Source organism: Camelus dromedarius, chromosome 20 (genome assembly GCF_036321535.1).
Source record: "Camelus dromedarius isolate mCamDro1 chromosome 20, mCamDro1.pat, whole genome shotgun sequence".
In the NCBI taxonomy this organism is placed as follows: domain Eukaryota; kingdom Metazoa; phylum Chordata; class Mammalia; order Artiodactyla; family Camelidae; genus Camelus; species Camelus dromedarius.
The window spans coordinates 7,888,691-7,903,840 of record NC_087455.1 but is presented as its reverse complement, the minus strand read 5'-3'; the positions used below and the strand labels follow the sequence as shown (position 1 = coordinate 7,903,840).

Genomic DNA, 15,150 nt, shown 5'->3' with positions numbered 1-15,150 from the left:
TTTCTAGGTCTGTTGGCAGAGGGTTAAATTTAGAAAATTATGGCACCCAGAGTTATTTAGCATGTTAAATAAACTTTCTGTGCAGTTATTCTTCAACCAAAGCTTGAGCACCTAGTATTTGCCAGATAGTGAGCTCAACACTGAAAGAGACAACAGTAAACATGACATACGTGCTGACTGTCCTCAGTATAGTCACAGTTTGGGTGGGTAAGTGGTGAGCCTTGCTCTTTAAAGGCGCAGAGAACAACAGAGAGAGAACCCCTAGGAAGACAGGTGCAGGTGTCTAGAATCCATGTTCTTTTTTGGCTCTTTGTCAGACGTGCTTTCTTCCTGTCACCATCTTTTATTTTGCCGTCCTTATCCATCAATAATGATTGCTCTGTTTCAAGTTAATGGCCTCACAGTTTAAAAACTTCATTTGAAAAATAATTTACAAACTATCACTGTTACTAAATTAATGTGAATAAAAAGAATTAAGTTTAGCTGTATTGTATATGAAAAAAGTGGTTAATAATAGGACAAAGGCATTCTTTCCAACTTTGATTCTTTTTTTGGATTTTATACCATCTGGTTAATCAAAGAAGTTATTCCCCATAAATGAGGAATTTTTAATCATCATTGACAGAATGAATTTTGAAAATTCACTGATAATTAAATTTTTTTTAACATAATGACATTAAACATTCCTGAACTTTGGGACTGGACTGATTTTATTTTATCTAACATGATAGAAATAATCCTTCTTCATGCTTAATTTTACTAGCTAATCAGTTTGAAAGAGTGGTTTAACTGAAAGGTTAGACTATTATTCCATGTTAAATTTTGAATCCTTAAACTGTTCTCTGAATTCGTTTTGCTTCCATTTTGTAATTTAAAATAACAAATGCTTGTTAGCCAGGTAAGTTATCATTAGTATAAACCATTTCTTTAGTATATTTTTCTTTAGGAGCAATCTTTACATTTTTTTCCTTTATCAAATTTTGTTTTTACAATGGAGCACTCTTTTTCATTTACTTTCCAATTTATTTTATCAGCCAAAATGTTGCTTGTTTTTTATATGCAACTTTAGCCATTTATGGAAGTTTCAACAAAGACCTAAAAAAAAAGCTTAGGTTTATAGCCAGAGGACCACGGGCTGCCCTTTGGTTAAAAAAAGCTTTCAGTTTAGAACGGACGGTACCTTCGGCTTTGTGATGCCAGCATTGTGTGCAGGCAGCCGTGTCTCAGAAGACTACGCAGCTTGAAACCACTCCATCTGAATGTTTTGGAGACATCTTACATGTTGGGTCTGAGTTTGGGGAATGGTCCCAGGGAAGGACGCCCTTGCAGTTTGCATGGGAAGTGCCCCTTCATCCCTAATATCCTAATGCAGCTGTAATTCCAGACAAGAGAAAACAGCTGTTTCCACTCAGCACCTCACGCCCGCCTGCCGGGGCTGCTCTCCTAGAGCTAGTCTCCTGGCAGAGTGTTCCCACGTGAGAGCTCTTGTTAACGTCTTATCAGTTAAGGAATATGCGAGGAAAAGTGCTTCTTATTATGAAATACACTTATACATACAGGCATTACTGCTTTAGTTACTTTACCGTGAACAACAGCACAACTAACAGCATCCCGCATGCCCGTCTTGTTTGCAGCTCCGTCTCCCCAACAGGTAATCACTGTTCCTGCTTTTATAGCTGTTACTCGTGGCCTTTTCCCCCTACAGTTCTGCCGCCTGGGGTTACATCCTATATCCCTAAACAAAACAGGGTAGCATCGGCAGTTTTTGTATTTTGTGTGAAAGGACCCATACCTTATATATTCTTTTATGTTTTCTTTCTTGCATTTAGCTTTATTTTGGTGAAATTCCTTCATATGTGTAGCTTTATAGTATTTTATGACATAAATACACCTCAGATACCCATTCTGCGGGCAGACGTGAATTATTTCCAGCTCGGGGCTGTTGGTGAACAGCACTGCTAGAAACATTCTTGCACATGTGTTGGCTGCATATAACTCCCACTTCCCTGACACCTGCAGAGGAGGGACTGCTGACTAATAGCTTACACACTCTTCAGGCTTATCAGATAATGCCCAACCGCTTTTTGAAGTTGTTAGACCTATTTACACTATATTATTATAGTACATAATGTTAGATTTTAATTTTATCTAATACGGTGTGTATGTATTAGATAATTTTTTTTTACAATAAACTTGTATTACGTAAAGAACCAAAGTCTAAACGCCAACCTGCGTAAGCACCGCTTTAATGGTGGTTAACGCCGTTAGGAACACAGGATTTAAGAATACTCCTGGATTGGCGAGGGCCCGGTACACAGACTGTTGTTATACACACCAAAGCGTAGAATCATTTGGGAAAAAGACAAACTCTGGATTCAGAAGGATGGAAACCAAAACATCAGCTTCAGAAATAAAGAGGACTCAGGAGAGCAGAGCTCTGTGCCTGTAGCTCAAAAACAACCACTTGCTCACTTGCTAATACGGAGCCACAGACCTAAACAGACCTAACCCGCCAGCCACTGGCGCAGCTGGAGGACCGCGGACCCCTTACCTGGATGGGCCCCTGGTGCGTGTTAAACAGGGAACAGAGCAAATGCGTACCTTTTGCAGACAGGCTGGCTGCAGAAGACTGCTGGTCTTCCCGGTTCTTTCCTCTGAAGTGAGGAATCCGACGAACCTTATGAGAAACAGATGTGGCGTGTTCAGCTCAAGCGCCTCCACCTGGGAATGAGCGGGCCCTATTCCTCCCCAGGCCGCTTATTGCAGCCACCTGGGGAGCTCTGGCCTTTCAGCGCTGAGGCTGAGGAGTTACATCACACCGGGCGGGGCAGTAGCGAGGAGTGGGGAGGAAGCGTGGTGGTCGTTCAGGTTTCCCAGTCATTGCAGCTCACAGTGCTGAGAACCAGGCAACATGTTGAGTTAATCACCACACTCGAAATGGGGAAACCTATCTTATTTTGGCAGGTGGAACCATACCCAGGAATGCTTTAGACAGCAAGGCTTTATGTTCTTTGTTGACGTATGTAGATGAGTTTGGTTTGACGGGAAGCCTCTTGAAATCCTCAGGGTTTGTCTGCAGCCTCTCCCCTACAGATGGCTTTAGACGTGCCTTTGTCACTTCGTACTAAAGTGTGCAGACCTGCAGGTTCTCCTGCCTGGTCAGCTCCTAGCCCACCTCACAGGACGTGGTTCCGGAAGGGAAGAAAGCCTGAGTACACTTCCCCTCAACTAGATACTCTTTATCATTGCCAAGGCTCCCATCCTTCTGCCATTCATTTCAGTTTTTCTCAAATCAGTCTGTAATGTGCCCTTTTCAAATGATTATTAAAAACATTTTCATTGTTTACACTGGAACTGTTTCTTACTTGCAGTTTTTGTTTAAGTTTGTCTTCAGTGTTAGTTTGTAGCTATATATTGGTATATTTGTTGATGTTAATAATTGGAATACAATTTGACCATCCAATTATCAGTTTTAATCTCTTCCATGTCAAGTTGTGTAATAAGATAGCTACTTTGTAAGAGATTATATATACATGTAAAATCTGCCTTGCTACTCTTAAGCAAAATAGTCTTTTTCCTCTGTCATTTCCCTTTTCAGAATGGGCAACAACTATATCGGCATATATATTTGGGCTGTAAAGAGGAAGACAATGTTCAGAAAAACTATGAGCTGCTTTATACTTCTCTTGCTCTTATAACTATTGAATTGGCCAATGAAGAAGTGGTTATTGATCTCATTCGATTAGCCATTGCTTTACAGGTATGCTTTCATAACCTTTCATTGAAGAAAGCATCTTTTTATGAATTAGACACCACCTTTAAAGTATTATTGCCTTTATCCAGAGACATGAATTTTAAAAGTGAGATGTCTAGTTTTAAATCGAAAATACTTAAGGTTATGATCACATTCATTTAATCTTTTAACGAATGCTGAATAAGTATTGACTGTGTGCTAAATACTGTTCAAGGCCATAGGGGTACTGTGATGAAAAAGACAACATGGTCCTGGTGCCCATCCTTTCAGTCTAGTGCTGAAGATAGTCATTAAATAATAAGAATTACATATATGTAGTTGTTTAATTAGAGTTTAAGTGTTATGTAATAACAGGACAGTATGCAATGAGAATATGTATATATGTTTATTTTTACATACATGATATATATATTCTGCCACACACCCCCTGCTCCCCACCACCTTTAGGAAAGGCTATTCTAAGGAAGAGCTATTTGAGTTGAGAGACTTCAGTCTCTTGTTAATGGGCATTCTTTCAGAATTTTTTTAAAAGAAAGCTTCTTCTAAGGTGACATTTTTCTTAGCATTCCAAAATATGTGCAGTTTTCTAATGTAATCATAGGGAAAATGCTAGTGGACTGTAAGGCCTTGATCTGTGAGCTGTGTTTGTTTTTTGTCTTTTTAATTAAAGGACAGTGCAATTATTAACGAGGATAATTTGCCGATGTTCCATCGGTGTGGGATCATGGCGCTGGTCGCGGCGTACCTCAACTTTGTAAGTCAGATGATAGCTGTGCCTGCGTTCTGCCAGCATGTTAGCAAGGTAATGTATTTAGGAAAGTCCTTGAATTTGATTCTTACACAAAAGTGGCGGATTTTCTTCCAGTGTTAATTATTTTTAATTTTGATGGTTATGTAGCAAATGGTTAAGATAATGCTGTAAAGGTATGCATGACTTCTTCATTTAATGACTAAATTGAAACGCCACCTGAAACTATGACTAGTGTTTATGTTTCCTTTGATGCCTGTTGTAGTAGAATTTTTTTATGTAACGGTTGAGTAGAATATGTGATTTTCTTTTAGGTACTTTGTGTGATTTCTTATGTAATTGTTTTCCTTTTAAACCATTGTGAATCTTAGTGTCTAAATTTTTGTTTAATTATGCTATTTTTGTTCTTGTTACTGTTGTTACTGTTTTAAGCCAATCTACTTGAGTTAGATCTCAAAAGTTGAATAATTAATGTGCCTTTCAGAAATTTGTCCTACGTCATTCAACTGTATTTAGCTTTTTCAGCAGTAACTCGTTAAATAGTTACTTGCATGATTTAATATGCACTTCAGAGCCCCTAACTTACCTGGCAGAAAAAGTCCACTGTAATTTTTATTCTTTAAAGACATCTTTCAGGAAGAACCTCATTTTCATGAAATCGGAAGCACATCTCAGTCCTTGCTAAAATGTAGGGGTTTAGTGCATTCTAAATAATAAAACTCATTCACTCATTAAACAAATGTTTGAGTGAATATTTGACATCTGCCATTAGAGGTACACATACTGTGAAAGCAGGGTCGCCCTCTAAGTTGCTCCCAGGTAAGTGGAGGAGCCAGACCTTACAATTGCATTGGGACCGAGTGCTGCACAAGGTAGTGCTGGGGGAGTGGGAGCCTCATGCCTGGGAAGGGATTTCCAACAAACGGCACTTGAGAAAGTGCATGTTCTAATCTCTTTATAGTAGATTTAGTCAAGTGTAATGTGTCATCTTCTCTTAAACCTGTATTATCATATCTTTGTGATTTTGTCACCTGCTGACTTTTTAAAATAGTAAATGTGAGAACAAAATGAACTCTGTGTTTGGGCTCTAAACATAGCTTAAATTCCAAAACAAAGTGAAGGTATTTCTTATAAATATTTAGTTTTTGTTTCTGTGTTTTTAGTTTTCTAAATTTTTATGGCAAGGTCCTGATGGGTGAGGTTTTTCATTTTTATTTTGTTTTTTGTTTTTGGATATTTTTCAGGTTATTGAAATTCGAACTATGGAAGCCCCGTATTTTCTACCAGAGCATATTTTCAGAGATAAGTGCATGTATGTTAATGCTTTGCATTTTAAGGAAGGGGCACTGACTTGAGAAACGAATCACTGATGATTACAAAGGAGTAAAATATTGTTAGAATAAGTTTCTGGTATTTTATAATACTCATCATTTTATGTTTCTGTCATTTAATTTCTCTAACTTGGTTCTCTTGCTCTAAAAGTTCTTGTACGTTATAAACGTAAACTAATGCACACATAGTCAATCTTTGATTAAAAAATTTATCTTACTTACTTTTAATACAGAGATACCTCTCTTAAATATAGCATGTTCTGCTACATAAGAGAGTACAATATCCTGTTTAAGACTCTCAGTAATAGATAACAATATTAAAATTATGGGACAAAGAATGTAATGAGGAAAATCATGTTAAAACCTGCATTTTTTTTTCTTGCTGTCCAAACAAAAATATATACGAAAAATACTTCATTCAAACTTTTGGTCTGTAAAAGCAGTTTAGTATTGAAAGCATCAGTGAGAGATAATATTAAGCAGTTTGAAAGGAACATGAGACCCTGTGTGTCTGGACAAGTGCTCCCTGTCACTTAGTTGACTCACATCTTCTTCATTATCAGTCAGTGAGCTCCATTTTTATTTTCTTCTCTCAGTGGATTTTTAATTAGCATGTAAGTGACAGCTGAATTTAGCCCTCTTCATCATTTACTGTGTGAATACCAGGAGAATAATGTAAGACTGACCACCACTGGAGCAGTACTGGGGAGAGAACCGCAGCAGAATGCTAATATTAATATATGGGTCCACATGCCATGTGTTTTTAAAGAGCTCAAATTAGCCACCTAAAATATACTCACTACAGTTTCAGTTGCATTTATATTTATATTTAGGCCTTGGTCTAGATTGTTTACGTGTTAACTTATTTTTGCTCAGTACTTTAAATAATACTGAATGACTTTTGTTTTTATCAACTTGACAGGCTTCCAAAATCTTTAGAGAAGCATGACAAAAATGTGTACTTCCTGACCAACAAAATTGCAGAGTCTCTAGGTGGAAGTGGCTACAGTGTTGAGAGGCTGTCAGTGCCGTATGTGCCACAAGTAACAGGTAAGAGGAGGGTGATTAGAACTCTTACCCTAGTGATTATGTTTCAGTAATTTTTCTGTTAGCCCAGTTAGCAGTGAAAATTAATTATGTTTGTATACGCACTATATCACAGCTCCTTCAAATGCTTAAGAGAGTTTACTTCTATTTTAAAATTTTGCTCTTGAAAACCTTTAGTAAATCTCAAGACATATATGTGATTTTATCATGAGCAAATTGAATCCTCAAGTGATTATTATTATTATCCTTAATATATTATTATACTTTAAGCATTATTATATTCTTTAAGCAAAGAAGCAAAGTGAGATCTCTACTCTTTAAGCAATATTTGTTTACCTTAGAGACGTTGGTGAAAATTGGCTAGTGATTTGTGACTACTGAGCTCAGTGAATTAGGTAATTTTTGTCAGACTATTTGCTATGTAAAGAAACCTGTAACTTTTTAAGTTAAGAATATGTTTTCCTCTGTGCATTATGTATTTATTTCTTTTCTTTGCATTGCCTGAAATAATTCTGTTTGTTTCGAGGCAAAACTGCATGATGTCTTGCATTCCATTTTTACTTTCAAAACTAAAATTAAATAATTTCTGTCTTACACATTCATTTTCATTTGATGACTGTATAAATACTAAATTTTGTAGAAGAACTAGTTCTTCCTTTGGCGATACTTCTATAAGAGAACTATTTGATGTTAGTTAGGTAGTTTTCTGGATTAATCACTGAAAGTAGCATAATCTTTGTAATTAACTATCTTTCTCATAACACAGATCCAAAATATATCTATTTATTACAATAATAGTTATTCATAGTAGTCCAAGATGTTAATGAAAGCTTTTGCATTTTCTTTTAAATTCCATACTGTAGAAAATTCTTGTCTTCATGAGTTCCTTGGGGAAATAAAAGTGCTAAGAATAAAACATTAGTAGAGCTTTGTACTTTAAAAGAACTTTTAAAGCAAACTTTAAAGTATTTCATTCTTATAATTTGGATTTAGCTCTCTTTCCTTCAGGCAAAAAACCTCATAAACCCAGGCACAAGTACAAAGGTAAATCCAAGTGTCGGTTTGGCCTGCCCTTTCCCTCACCTGTCCTGTAGGAAAATAGCTGAGTACAATTTGCCCTCTAGAAAACGGAGCCAGTGGCCTGTGTATTTCACATAGTCGTAAGTTTAGTTGTCATTTTGCTCTGCCTTCCCCATAGCTGTAGTTTAGTTTCACCCCTTGTTATTTCCTTTTACCCTGTTTCTATAACTCTGAACAATGAAAATTATGGTACTTTTTTTTTTAACAGGTGGTTTGCTCTTTCCATTTCCTTTCACCTCTGCAAAAGATGTGTTCTCTTTCTTAATGCCTCTCTGTCCTTGACTGGAGAATTCTGAGTATTTCAGCATAGACTTAATTATATAACTGTACAGAAATCCCTCAGTATGAATAAGATTTTTCTGCTTTATAAAGGCTAATAGTTCAGACCAGCCTGTGACATGTGTGTCCTGCCTTAATGCAGAAAGAGTCAGAATCGGTTATTAAATTTTCCTTTTGCTGTATAACCAATAGGTACTCATTTTTTTAAAGGGGGATTTAAGAACAGTATATTCTTTTAATATAAAAGAAAAAGGAGAAATATTTAGTTTGTTGTATCATGCGTGTACCCATCATCATCATCAAAATAGTGGCTGCCCTTTATTATACATTAACTGGGTGCCAGTCACTGTGATAAGCACTTTGTATTCGTGTTCTCAGTTAATCTGCAAAACAGTTTGGTGAGGAAGGTAGCTTTATCTTTGTTACAAATGGGGATAGTGAGGCTGAAATTAAATAATTTGATTAGAATTAAGAGATTGCACTGTCACGCCTGTTCAGTTTGGCACTTAGTAAATTGACTTTGCCAGCTGTTTTTCATGTGCTCAAAGGTTGTTCAGTCATCCACATTGATCCAGATTTATTTTTTCATGTAGTCCACAAACGTTACTGAATATATATCAGGCACTTTTATGACTTTTAGGGGTAGAAAGATGTTAAGATTCAGCCCCAGTCCTCGAGGATTAAAATCTGGTGGGGAAGACAGACAGACAGTTGAAGTACAATGGTAATTTGTTGTAAGGAAAAAAGAACGGTCTGCCTAAAGCTTATTGAACTATTGGTGACTGACATGCAGTAAGCGATCAATAAATGTTAGCTGACTATTGCCTTTTTCTTTTGTCTCGAATTAACCTAGACTTTGAACAGTGTGTGTCTAGGTGTGTGCTAGGTGCTCCTCTGTGAGGGCACAGCATTTACTGAGTATTTACAGTGCGCCAGCTGCTGCGGACAGCAGCAAGAATGAACAGGACGGGTAGAGGTTCCTCTGTCACAAAGCTTGTAATCTTCCCTAACTGGGGTCCTCATCTGGACCACAAAATACAGAAGATGAGTTGAGTGACTTCTTTCTCAGTCTCCCAAGATGGGGATGCATAGGAAAGAAGGTAATTCATTATACAGTTTGTCTCTAATAGGACCCTTAACTGGACAGCTGCAATATGCCTTAAAAGCTACTATCAGAGAGGCTTGGGGCCCTCAGGTAGCACCTTGGAGAGTATTTGGCCCACGTCTGGTGGAAAAGGAATGTCTTCCAGAGGAAGAAATTTCTAAGCTGAGCCTGAAGCAGGTGTTAGGCAAGTGAACTGTGTTTCATGCAGAAGTTAGCGGTGTGTGTGAAGGAATAGAGGTAGGCAAGAACATGATTTTTCAAGGAGTTAGTATGTAGTCTCCTTGGAGAGAATTGGAGGAGTAGGGTTGGGAATTGTAAAACCAAGTTAATTGTTCAAACTGTTCTGAAAGCAGCAGGGAGTCACTGAATGATGTTAAACAGGGGGATGGCATGATAAAGAGTTGCATTTTGAAATATTACTCTGGTTGTGGTTTAGCAAACTGAAGATGGGACAGCCATTTAGAGTGCTCTTCAGTGATGCCCCGGAGACAGGACAGTGGCCTGTACTAAGGAGGTACCAGCGAGAATACAGTAAAGCGGGTGGACTCCAGAAAGTTTGAAGGAGAGAATCTGTAAGCAGTTGATTGATATGCGGGCACGAGGAGAAAGCCAAAGATTTGTCTAGAGTTCTACCTTGGACACTTGGGTGCTTGGCGCAGCACCCGGAGGAGGAGCAGAGCTTGCTTGCTGCTTCGTTTGCTCAGTTTTTGTCATTTTTGTTTTTGTTTTAGGAGGGATAGGTAGTGTGACTGGGTTTAAGTGAAGAAAAAAGTACGCATTTCAAATGTAGCTGTCTATACGTCACTTTGAAGCTTGGATGATAGAAGGATGAAGTTTGTATTAACAGAAATAAATAGCGAAGAGGGGCTAGTTTGGGAGCTCAGCCTCTTGTTGAGTGTCTTGAACAAACAGTGGAGCGTCCAGCTAAGGCACCCTGTAGATACTTAGGGGTCAGAGCTGGGTTTGGGGTGAGAGTTTAGAGGTTATAAAGAGACTTTGAAATTAGCAGTATAGGGAATTTTGCAAAAGCTTTCAGGGAGGGTGGCTTCTCAACAGGAAGAGTTGAAGAGAAAGAAAATAGAATGGCTTTGTTCTACCTTAGCTGTGAGGCCTTGAGCATAACCCCTTCATCTCTCAGTGACCCCATGTCCTCATATGTCAAGCAAAGGCCATGGCCCTTAAGCCGTTCTGCTCAAATGGGATATATACATGAAAGTACTTTTAAAAACTACAAACTGCCATATATATATAAGAATGGCATTAGTACTTTTTCGATGTCTTAATTTTCCAGTTGGCATTGTGAATTTTTGTGAATTTGTTTTATTGTTTAAAAGAACTGACAACATATGGGTGCCTTTATCCGCTTCATCAAAGCTTTTATTGTTTTCTAACCAATATCTGCTTATAAAAGTTTTCGTGAGTACTTCCCATCTCTCCCGGTAGCCGTTTTGTTTTAAAAATAAAAGATTGTCTTTTATATTACACTGACTTTTTATTCCATGGTGACAATGATTTTAGGTTGTTTTTATTTTATAAATATGATTAGCTCTGGATGAAATTTTTTTTACTATGGGACCAAAAAAGTATATCTGTATAAGCAGTGTCAGCATTAAGCTGACATTTTAAATTTCATGTAGATAAATTACCTGTGAGATTTCATTCTGCCCCAGTTAGCTTTTTAATTGAATCTGAGTGGTATAGTAACCCTAATTACATTGGTGATTTATTATATACAATTAAGTAAGTTCCCTGAGTAATTTAATGTAGTTTGTGTGTTGTGCTTGTATTCAGACTGTTGTCTCCATCTGAATGCAGTTACACTTTATATATAGATGCACCAGGGGGCAGCAGAGCATCACTGAAGGAAGTTAGGCCTCGCTCTCTCCAAGTATTGCCTCCCAAATCCAGGTTCTAATTAAAAACAAAAAGAAGAAACGATGCTTACCATTGTGAACAGCAGATTATAGGAAGAGGAGAAGGAGGAAGGATGGGAAAACGGAAAGGGCATAGTGAGCAGTCTCAGGGACTGCCCCAAACCAACTTGGGGAAGGGAAGCAAGGGGGTGCGTGCGTCAGACACTGAGATGGCGACAGGGCTCTCTCCAGCTGGCAGGACGGTGCGGACCACCGAGGCTGCAGTGACGCTACATTCCAGCAGACTTTGAGAAGCAGGTCAGGGACAGACATGGACAGCCCACGCACACAGGGGAGTTACCATCTGTAAGCTCAGTTTTGGAAACCTTACTTTTGTGTAGATATACAAGATGCCTGATTATAGCTGTATCTGGGCTTTTCCATAGACAGGCTGCTCTATAGGTCAAAAGAAAGAATTTCCTGAGAATATAGTGTTAGAGTTTCCTGTTGAATTTCATTTTCTTCCCTTTTAAAATGTCTAGTCTTCTTGTGCTTCTTCGGCAGCACATATACTAAAACTTCTAGTCTTTCTTAAATCTCTGCCCACTGTGCCTCCCTTCTGTTGATTTTTGGCCCTCAGTGATCCCTCTCCTGCCTCTATACTGCTCTTTTCCTTTTTATTTTTATTTTAGGCTTCAATTTGACTCTTCTTTTGTATATTAACCTAGAAATTCTTGGGTGGGTTTTTCGGTGAGAAGCAGGCTGCTGTTTATTCCTCATTTTGGTTTTGGTGAAACCTTGAATGTCGGCCTGCCTAGGGGGTAGAAGCAAGTCAGCAGTGATGCCCACATGCTACTTTGTAGCAGTTCTGTTGATGTTTGGTCACTACGTTTGGTGGTTTATATAAATGGATATGATCGTGAAGAAAAAATAGGAAGAAGACAGTGTCTAGGTTAGCACAGGAATAGCCATGTGCAGAAGGTGAAATATTTCCAACCTGAAAACTACAGCAGAACAGTATGCAGTTATCTGTCACAGGTGGGTATGTATTTGTTGGGTACCTCCAGCCTTCATACAGCAGAACCTGAGTAACTCATGTATGACAGATGCAGAACACAGAGTTGATCGCTGGATTTCTTGCGTAGTTGGGGGAGAGGACATTAATTTTCATGTCTATAGTTCAAGGCCCAGTAGATGACTAAAGGGTAAAAATGAAGAGTGATAAGGGACCATAATTGATAGTAAATTTTTGTAGCTGGAAGAAAGAAGGATAAGTAAAATTAGAGTAATATTTAAGATTGAAAGGAAATGAGATAATATTTAACTAGGGCTTGAAAGATAAGAATCTGGATGGTGGGGAGGACGTAAAGAAGGGCAGGTAATAAACTGTTTCCAGTAGGAGTTTCTGTTTGTAAAGAAGCATGTGAGGCAGGTGTGCCACAGCGCGCTCGGAGACGAGAACAGGCACATCTGCCTTGAACACCAGATGGATCAGGGGACAGTTGAAGTTGCTGTTGATAAGATTTGACTGGAGAACCCAGAACACCTTTTTACTTCATCAAGCAATGGGCAGAATTGCTTGGGTGAGTGATGTGGTTCGTGTTTTGCTGTTTAAGAAGCTTATAATGAGGTGGTGGCATACAGGGAAAATTCTAGAAAGGTCTGTTATCAGTCAGGATGGACCGGGTCAGGGGTTCTCAACCGTGGGTGGTTTTGCCCATCCCAGGGAACACTAGTTGACCCTAGAGACATTTTTAGTTGTCACCACTGGGGCAGGCCTCCTGGTGTCTAGTGGGCAGAAGTCAGAGAGGCTGCTGAATACCCTGCAATGCACAGAGGAGCTTCCAAAACGACAGTTATCTGACCCAAAATGCTGGTAGTGCCAAGGTTGAGAAACCCTGGCCAAGTTATGCTGTGAGAGCAAGCAGTCACAGGTTTTTAGTGGTTTAGAACAGTAAAGATTTATTTTTTGCTCCAACTGTGTGTAACTTCCTGTCATCCATATTCTGGAGTTCAGACTGATGGAACAACCCCCTCTCTGCAACATGCCCATAGTTTATTGGCCAGAACTGGTTACACAGTCCCTCCTAACCACAGAGAGACCAGGAATTGCAGTCCTACTGCATGCCCAGAAAGAGGGTAAACTTGCCGTATTTGGTTAACAGCATTAATTACTGCTATGGAAGGCCACCTTGGAGTACAGGAGTAGTCAGTGGAAAGAAACCAGTCTCTTTATGCTGGCCTTCTTTTAGTTCATTCTTCACCCCTTCAGTGGAATAAAATCACAGTGCAGTTGACCCGTGAACAACCAGAGGTTTGAACTGCACAGGTCCACCTATCAGCAGATTTTTTTTTCAGTACATACATACCACAGCGCTGTATGAGCTGCAGTTGGTTGAATCCATGGACGCAGAACCACGGATACTGAGGGCTGACTGAAGTTATATACCTCTTAATAATCTAACCATGGTCTGAATGATCCTTGTATTGGGATATGCAGAGTGGCTTCCTTTCTTCTGGTTTTGCCTTGATTATTAAGATGGCCTCCTAGCATTCTGTACTTCTCCATCATACTTTATTATTTGTGCAGTCATTTGTTTGTTTCTGTCTTCCCCATTGGACTGTAAGCTCTGTGAGGGCATGGAGTACCTCAGCAATCTGTCTCTAACACCTAACATGCCTCTGTTCACTTAATGGATTTGTTGGATGTTGAAATGCTGCAGTAGAAAGCAGAAGTAAGAAAGAACATATGGAAGGAGATTTTAATCAAAAAATTCAAATCTTCATGAGGTGGTTAAGCACAAAATACACTGAGGAATAGCTGTTGAATTTAGTGATTAGGAAGACAGTGGAGTTTTATGAAAAAAAACACTTTAAAAAGAGTGGTTGGGGCAGGATTATAATTGCAGGGGTTAAGAAGAGTAGGTAATTAAAGGTCAGAGCAATTCAGACCAAACAGGTAAACAAGTTTGCAACAGTGAGAAAAAGAGTAGATCAGTTGGAGCACTGAAGTGAAGAGGAAGTTTTTCTGGACAGGTGGTTGGATTATAAAGCGAAAGATAAGGAGCCGGTGGAGTCTAATGACTGGAAAGGTGGAGAAGGCGCTATTAGCTGAAGCAGCAAGTTCTTTCAACCCATAAATTTTAATGCACAGTGAACACTTTTAGACATTGGTTCCTAAACTGTTACTATAAAACTGTAGTTAGTTGACAGCATTCACTGTTTTGTGGAAAAATGAGAGGTATATGGGCAATATCGTGAGTTTTCATTTAAACTGAATATATATGTTCAATTTAAATTACATAATTCGTCATTTTGATGTTACTTCGACTGTTGTTTTCTATTAAAGTATTAGGTAATAGTAGTTGATGTTGCTATTCTAAGTGCCCCTTTTTGGAAAATAAAAAGCACCAGTTGACCCTTGAACAATGCAGGCTTGAACTTGGTGTGTCCACAAAGACAGGATTTTTTTCAGTACGTACTACGGCTCGTGCTATGTGATCTGTGGTTGGCTGACCCCGTGGATGTGGAACCAGGGATACGGGGGCTGACTCATACGCTGATTTTTTGACTATGCAGGTGCTGGCACCCCTAACCTCCCTGTTGTTGAAGTGTCACCTGTATTAAACTGAGTTCACCCGTCAATTTTATTTTTTTATCTGCTTCACAAAATGTTAAAGTCTGAGAACACACTGCTTTATATATTTTTTAAGAGTAAAAAGGACAGTCTGCCTTAATTTCCTGAAATTTTTGAAATCTGAAATAAAGGATTTGTAAATGACAATTTCTAACTAGCAAATAATGGGGGAAATTTTGTTTATTTTAGATGAAGATCGACTTTCTAGAAGAAAAAGTATTGTGGATACCGTATCCATCCAGGTGGATATTTTACCCAACAGCATTCCTTCTGATGATGTGGTAAGTTGCTGAAAGTCCGTGACAGGATACTGTCT

General features: G+C 38.7%; 1 protein-coding gene across 5 annotated transcripts in view; it reads left to right on the top strand.

The window, feature by feature from the left end:
- Positions 1–15,150, top strand: part of EFR3A (EFR3 homolog A) — an 89,282-nt gene that overhangs the window by 59,239 nt on the left and 14,893 nt on the right. For all 5 annotated transcript variants that reach the window (XM_064476836.1, XM_031439647.2, XM_031439649.2 and 2 more), the window contains exons 15-19: positions 3,599–3,760; positions 4,425–4,556; positions 5,747–5,814; positions 6,756–6,883; positions 15,024–15,115. In XM_064476836.1, the coding sequence (XP_064332906.1) occupies positions 3,599–3,760; positions 4,425–4,556; positions 5,747–5,814; positions 6,756–6,883; positions 15,024–15,115 (582 nt within the window). The remainder of the gene's footprint in view (positions 1–3,598; positions 3,761–4,424; positions 4,557–5,746; positions 5,815–6,755; positions 6,884–15,023; positions 15,116–15,150) is intronic.